The sequence below is a fragment of the Papaver somniferum genome, chromosome 4 (genome assembly GCF_003573695.1).
Source record: "Papaver somniferum cultivar HN1 chromosome 4, ASM357369v1, whole genome shotgun sequence".
NCBI classification, from domain to species: domain Eukaryota; kingdom Viridiplantae; phylum Streptophyta; class Magnoliopsida; order Ranunculales; family Papaveraceae; genus Papaver; species Papaver somniferum.
The window spans coordinates 71929091-71937149 of record NC_039361.1 but is presented as its reverse complement, the minus strand read 5'-3'; the positions used below and the strand labels follow the sequence as shown (position 1 = coordinate 71937149).

At 38.0% G+C, this 8059-nt stretch overlaps 1 protein-coding gene across 2 annotated transcripts; it reads right to left on the bottom strand.

The window, feature by feature from the left end:
• Positions 1–1592: 1592 nt before the first annotated feature.
• Positions 1593–7162, bottom strand: LOC113275871. 2 transcript variants are annotated; one of them, XM_026525443.1, is made up of 4 exons: positions 6508–7162; positions 5650–5885; positions 4733–5531; positions 1593–4236 (listed from the first exon to the last, which is right to left on the bottom strand). In XM_026525443.1, exons 2-4 carry the CDS (start codon positions 5881–5883, stop codon positions 1889–1891), a joined length of 3381 nt encoding a protein of 1126 aa, XP_026381228.1. In that variant the 5' UTR covers positions 5884–5885; positions 6508–7162; the 3' UTR covers positions 1593–1888. The 2 variants fall into 2 exon arrangements, with proteins under 2 accessions (XP_026381228.1, XP_026381229.1); XM_026525444.1 differs by having other exon boundaries at positions 6519–7162.
• Between the last annotated feature and the right edge of the window lie 897 nt (positions 7163–8059).

Below are 8059 nucleotides of genomic sequence, written 5' to 3'. Positions count from 1 at the left end.
TTTGTGACACTTCCAGCAAACACTATTACCGTGTTTCTTCTTCCCTCCAGCAAATAAACTAACATCTTCGGACGAGCCACTGTTACCACTCTTCATCTCCTTTTCTTCAGACAAAAGAGCACTAGTAACTTCATCAAGACTCAAAGCATCTTTTCCATGCTTTAAGCATGTCACCATGTGTTTCTAAGATGGTGGAAGTGACAAGATGAGGTGAAGTGTTTTATCCTCGTCATTAACAGTTACTTCCAACGCTTTCAGTTCAGAAACAATTGAATTTAAAACGGTGAGATGATTAGCAATAGACGTACCTTCATCCATCTTCAATGTATGAAATTTCTCTTTCAAGTACAATCTATTTGAACGAGTGTTTGTCATATACAACTCTTCAAGTTTACTCCACAGCTCCTTTGCTGTAGTAATCTTTGAAACATTAGCTAAAACATTCTTTGCTAATAACAAATGTATCTGACTCGCAGCTCTTAAATCAGTATCTTCCCAGTCTTCAGGCTTAATACCACTTTCCACTTGTCCTTTCAGCGCCTTGACTAATCCAGATTGTATTAAAACATCCTTAACTTGAATTTGCCATAAACCAAAGTTAATAGAACCATCGAACCTCTCAACCTCAAACCGTGTATTCCAAGCAGAAATCTTTGTCATCTAGTTTCCCTTAAACCCGAGCTCTGATACCAATTGTTGGGAATTTCACCTCAACTCTTCTGATCTTTAGGATAAACAAAGAATAACCAATACACCAAGAGATACGATAAACACTTAATCAATCACACAAGACACAGATTTACGTGGAAAACCCCAAATCGGGTAAAAACCACGGACAAGAACACAATCTATTCAATTAACCACAAGGATGATTACAAAGAAAACTTTTACCTTCTCTCACAGCTCTCACCTTCATCACAGAACAAGAAATTCACAAAGAGACCGAAAACTAGCTTTAGTTATCCCACTCTTAAGAACTCTTCACAACTGTATATAAACACTCCTAAGGTCGCCTATTTATAGTAGACACCTCTTGTTGTCCAAGTAACATGTTTCCTAATCTGAATTGGGAAACCATCCTCAACTAGGAATGTCTAACCTAATTAGGTAATACATCCTCAATAAAGAATCCATACTAAAACAGAAAACTACCATAAATAAGACTTCTAGAATTCGCTAAATCTTGACAACTTCTAAAGTAGTCAGGCTAAAAGGATTGGACATTTGGAATACGCCGACTTGTTTCCTGATGCTGCCAGAGGACTTGCATCCCATTACTAGCTACTCCAGTGGTCATTAATGCCGGAATAATTTGTTGTCTTCTTTATGATTTCATTTCTAGCATTGCATTTAAACCTTGAAAAGACCATGGGGGTTGTTCTCGCTTCTCACTCGGTAATTCTAGCTTGGGTATCTTTTTTAAGCTAAACAACTCTGGGATTTAGAAGGCAGAAGCCCACCAACAAGAGGCAATCAATTTTCCTCACTTGAGGGTGCGCAAATAATCCGAGAACATTCTTACAATAACGGAAACCTTGTCTACCTCGTTAAAGTTTAAACATGTACCCAGTATTTTGTAAGAAGATAAGGAATGTCAGTAAACAACACTAATTTATGAAATGTACAAACTAGTAATTGAACTCAACACTCGATCAACATAAATTGGACCTTACATTTTAGGGCAGATAATGTACAAGGGAGGAGATAAACAATCTCTTCTTTTCTTTTGCTGGAAGGAGATCAATAATCTCACTCCACAGCTCAACACTACACTACTCTCTCAACCTCCCAATGAGCCATGGAATCAAATCCTAACCCATTTTTCATTTCCCTCTATAAATTTCTCTGAACCATAAATTGAAGAATATATGTGCTCTCCCTGTTATGCCTAATGAGTCAGAGGGAGAGGTGTACCAGCTGGAAGTCTCTGCCTTCGCGGCCGTCTAGTCGTTTTCCCCCACCTTAAGCTTCTCTCTGTAACGTCTATGTTATTAGGTTGCTCTTTTGGGGTAGGGGATATCACCATTGGAGGAGGAGGAGGATGAGGAGCAGGGCCCTGTGTCCGCTTCCTTCCCCGAGCCCAACCATTTCTAGAAGCATTCCTTCTTGTTAAACTGCTCTGCCAAGAGTGTCCGGTCACTCTCATTAACCCTCCAAATGTTTGAAGATCTTCAGTCACTTCATGCCGAGACAAAGAAACAAGACCTGGAAGGATATCTCTTTGAAAATCCCTCTTCTGTCTCCCTCTCCTTGATTGACCTCTTCGGCGTCTGGTCGGCACTGCACAAGTAACTACTTCCTCTTCTTTTTGATTATCGGGTATCCAAATTTGACAAGGCAACTCTTCTAATTTTGTCTCGGTCAGTTTTAACGTCATCGACTCAAAGTAATCACTCTCGCAAGAAGATTCCTCGTGATCTTTTGCTTCAATCTCAAGACCAGCCATGGCAGAAACTACATCTGCAAACCAACTCAGAGAGTCCTTGAGAGATTCTTCAGATGACTTCAAAGTAGAATTATCTGAAAATTTCGCTGATGAAGAAATCATGACTATAGCCTCCGATGCAATTCTTTCAAGTTCCATTTGAGGGTCTTTAGTCGCTGATGACTGAACATTACTCTCTAGTTGATTCAATGAACAGTCACCGTGGAGAGGATTTTCCTCCAAATTCTCGGTCACTGCTGGTGCCTCCAAATCTATCTCAACTGCAATCTTCACTGTAGGTTCATTAATATAAGGTACGGCTGAGTTTTCTTCCTCGTCTAGACTTAAGTTCAGATTAAAATCATTTCTGTAACCAGACCTGTTCATGTCTAAACCTTTCAGATTATGAGATGATGACAGCCTTGAGCTGGATTCAGGCTCTTCAGACAAGTTGATGTCAAAAAGAACTTTCCCACTATTCTGAGTCTCTTCCACTTTAGGGGGGAACTGACACTTGGCGGGAGATGCAAAAACGTTTTGGTACTTGGAACTATGAGACTTGTCGAACATTGGAACTCCCAAAATGTTTTGAATGTCTTGGCCATCACCCCCTCTGAGACTCCAAGATCCACTAGTAGATGAAGACGAATTAAAGTTCTGAAACAAGGTCGAGGTAGAAAAATTAACCGCCTCAACTGCTTTAATGGTAGCTTGATTAGAGGAACTCAATCCTGTTATATTGGGATGTCCCTTTCCTAAAGTAGGCCCGTTTTCACATGTTAATTTCCCTCTCAGCCATGGTAACCCCAATGGCCGACTTTCATTCTTCGCCTCCCCGTCTATAATCACAGGATGCTGCCGAATTATTCCATCTATGGTAGGTCTGTCTTCACTTGTTAAATTCGCTCTCAGCCATGGTAATCCCAGTGGCCGGTCTTCATTCTTACCCTCACCATCTATAATCACAAGATCCTGTTGTCGGGCTGCTCTATCAATGGTAGATCTGTTTTCACACACTACCTTCGCTCTTTTCCATGGTAACCCAGTTGGTCGGTCTCCATTCTTCCCCTCACCATCGATGATCACAACATCGTGTCGCCGAACTGCTTCATCTTGATACCCATTAGGAACAGCCAAATTCAAGTTCACACCCTTTGCAGACTTCACATCCACACATTCTAGACCCCTAAAATACTTTGTGGGGCTATGATTCTCGTACTGTTCTGAAGCCGAATTATTGCTAATATTACCATTAAGGAAACCAAAACGAGTCGAACGGAAGGGAACCTTAGATGCCCTGTATTCTGCCTGGGAACCGTGGTAAAACCCGTTCTTAGAGGTGCTTTCATTTCCACAACTAGAGTTTGGTTCAGGGCTGTTACTAAAATGCCACCCGTTTCCAACAACTACTGGGTTCTGGACTGACGATTTAGAACTATTACTAGATGGAGAAGATGAGTTTAGGCAACGAAGAGCTCTAACCTCTGTTGACTTCTCGTGAAAAATATTTATCGGCTTTATCCAAGAAGATACCGAAGAAGATTCAGCAATGTTCTCAGACTGAGAAACACATTGATATGAAGTGGGTATGCGAGGTTCAAGGGCTGATCCCAAATATTTGGAGTGACTCTGACTACTTTCAGGGATTTCTAAGCCACAAGCTGCTGTTTCTCTCCATGGTTGTCTCTTGTGAGAGTCAGATACAGAAAATGCTGGATATTCATGAGTCATTGTAAAACCAATCTTTGGTGAAGAGGATTGTGCAGGTAATTTCTGTAAACGAAAAGAGTCGAAATTTTCTCTACTTGGTCCTGTACAAGGAGAAGATCACATAAAAGCAACCATCGTTAGAATATGATGATAAGACAGAGGCTTACAACAACTTTTTTGGCCAATTTTTGCAATGCTAATATAAAAATTGATCTTTTTCTTTTTTTCGACTCACTAGTCAAACCTAATCAAAGCCATTGAACGATTGCAAGATGCAATAAAGTATGTTTTTTGGTTGTCTGAGTTCAATACCTACTACTAATAGCCTGTTTAATCAAAACATGTACAGAATCTAAACTAGAAAATCTATGATATGTCAAGGCAAACTAGAGAACCCCAAATAGGCCAACTACATCATTAAGAAAAAACATTCACGACAAACTTCATGTCACTAGAGGAAGATGTGGCCCATCCAATATTTTCATGCAAAACCCTTTTGTGTTCAATTTAAAGCACTAAACTTGATAAATGTGAAGTGAAACTGGATTTTCATTTTTTAAACCTCGTGTTGATGCGGTATAAGCAAAGAATACTAACCAGCTTCAAGATTATATGGTTGTTCTCTTTTTCCCTCATTCTCTAAATGTATATCAGTCTGGTGTGAACCGCTACTCTGTGCAGTTAGGAAAAATTCCCGAGGAAAACCTGGGTAGTTTGAATTTGTAGGTTGCTGTTGTCCTTGATTACCTCCATGGTGAGAAACAGCAGTCCCCGAGAATCCAACAGGAGCCGAAGGTATTGTCTCTTCAACTTGTAGGGGTTGGTTTAAATCAGCCAACCCAAGTCTGTTCGATACAAGTGAGCCATCTTTTGGGCAATCAAGGCTCACTCCATTGCCGAGAGACAGCTTCGCACCTAAACCAGATGCAAACCCATTATTTAACTTGGGAGGATAAGCTGCCGCAGAAGATGATTGAAAACCTTTTTCCTCTCCATTTTGCTCTCCATCACTGTCTACATACTCATCTGCAGGAAGTTGCAGGTCAAACATTTTTCTCGCCACCTGTTTAGACTTGGACTTTGATATGTCACCTTCCTTATAAATGCTTCCATTCTGTACTGCATTTGGAGTGACAGGCACACTACTCTCTTTTAAAAAAGTTGAAGGAGACTGCATGCTCTCAGCACCTGATATACAGGGTCTACTGCAATTAGGGCTGACCAAAGGAAAGCTGGGTACTTGCAACATTTTAACATCTTCTAATGGTGTGTGAGATGAAAATGGACTGCTTGACTGTGATATCTCTGTTGGTCTTGAATACTTTTGTAACTCTTTCCTTCTGAACTCGTTCATCAAATCCCTTTGTGTTTTATATAGACGGTGTAATTCGTAGACCTGATTGACAAAAAACCAACCGAGTTAAAGAAATGGTCAGTAATCATGTTGAACAGGTCAATCAGATATAGAAAATAAGACTTATTAGCTCGGCAAACACTATAGAAACCAAATGTACCTGTTTCCTGAAAACATTATCATGCTCAAGTATTGTTTGCTTCACTACTTCTTTATCGTAATCTGCATATCCATTCATTTCAGACCTAGGCACAAAGCAGTTGTAGTATTGCTCGTTCTTCAGCATTTTATCATCATAAAATACAGGCCAACTTCCACTATTTGCGTCCTCATTAAGATCCCTCATGGAGTGAAATACCGGAGAAAAGCTTTTACACTGGATTTTCGTTCCCATTCCTACCAACAACCCCGCATATCTTATTAGTAATCATATCCATATCACATAATGCACTTAGTGCACACAAGCTAAAACCAAAGGTTCTCTATGTCGAACACTTAGAGACATGAATCAAATATATTGCCAACAAATAAACAAACACAATAAGTTATAGCATATTTCTTTGTGATTCTTACATAGTGTGTTGGCGTGAAATAAAATTCAAAGCAGCTTGAATTTACACAATGCTAGCAGCACATACCTTGAGTCTAAACAGTAGAATGCATATGACTAAAGATTCAACCCAAACCAAGTTTCAATCAACACAATTGAAACCGGTAATCTAAGAGAACCCCCAATTGAAAATCCCACATAAACTTTCCCAATTTCTCACAAAAAAATCAAATCTTTGTGGGAAAAAAAAAGAAGCAAATTTATTATGAGAAGCCAAAAAAGAGAATCCTTTTATGAAAAAGAGAAAAGTTAATAATCACAAAACATAAATATTCATCCATAAATGAATAAACTTAATCATACAAACAACTGAAATGCATAACATGAACCCTATAATTACAAGCAAATCTCAATCTTTGTAAAAGAATACAAAACAAACCTAAACAACCTGAATTATATAAAAATTACCTCAAACTCACATCTTCTAAGTGAATCAATCAGCTATCCTTGAATCAATATAATGAATTACATGAGATAGATATGATGTCAACGGATTCAAACTCCAAGTCTCTGTCTTATAAAAAATTCAGTCTTGGTCCACCACTACTACTACGATAAGAATAATACAGAGAATTTATAGAAAGAGAGAGAAAAGACAAACAATTTTAATGAAACAGAGCGAAAAAAACGAGGTGGTGGTTTCAGTAGGAGGAGGAGGAGACCATTGAAGTTGTAGAAGAAGAAGAAGAAGAACCTTAAAATTTAGATCTTCTTCTTCATCATCTGGAAAAATTCTAAGTTATTTATTTGATCTAGTGGTAGTGGTGGGACAGACAGTGTTGTTGGTAATAGAGAGATCCTAGATAAGAAAAATCTACAAACAACACAACACACAATAACAAACCAACTAGGAAGAAGAAGAAGTTCTGAGAAGAAGAATAGTGACATGAAATTTGTCAACATCTAGTCTCCTTTTATTCTTCAGTTTTTGTGAAATGAAATCTCTTTTTTTTTCTTTTTCTTTTTTCTGATGAGAAAATCTTTTTTATTTCTGGGTTTTTTTTTAGGAAGTGAAAGGAGAAGAAATGGAGCATTTCTAGATTCTCTCCACCTTCCTTGCTTTTGGGTACACAAATTTAATACTCAAATAAAAACACTACCCCCAACTCATTTATTGTTTTTTTTTTTTTCTTATTACAGTAACAAACAAATTTCATTTACGAGTCTCCCTACACCTCGACTTTTCTCCGCAGGGCAGGACTTTGCATCCAGGGGGAAAATGGCAACAATACCATTGCAAAACTAGTTGTATTACTTATTATTTCCCAAAATGGGCGAATTTAGATATATGGCTGCGAAACTAGTTAAATTATGTATTTCCAAAAAAGAAAAATTATAAACTAGATAAAACTATTGGTGCAAAACTAATGGAATTACTAATTTCCGAAAATTGACAGATTAGAGATAAATACATATTTAGTTAACAAATAGTTTTAGCTGAGATCCATTCGATCATACCTCAAAAGAGTAATGTTGAAAATCTCGTAGAACGACTATCTTTGTGATTAGACTGATTGTTTGTTGTAAATTGTAGATAACATGTTAACGATTCACTTTCTAAAACTTCGCAACACTGTATAAAAGAAGAAAATAAATATTAAACGAATGAAGCTTCACACACGATGATCGAAGCAAGGAAAAGCAAAAAATGCAGAGATAGTAATTCACACTGGGGTGAAGAGAAAGTGAAGCGCAGGGTAGATTTATAGGATGTTTAGAGGAGGTCGAATTAATGCGCTTTATGACACAGTTATGGCAGTAATAAAATAGTCAGAAAACGGTCAAAACATACTATGTATATTGGCAACAAGAAATTTGACCGCCCAGGTTATACGCCGTCCTCCCATGAGCTTTTTTTTGGTAATAAATAAATTGTCAAAGAAATTAATTCTCGTTGATACAACGTCTGATTCAACTAGACAACACATGAATATGTATTTTTGTACTTGCCATGAGTTTT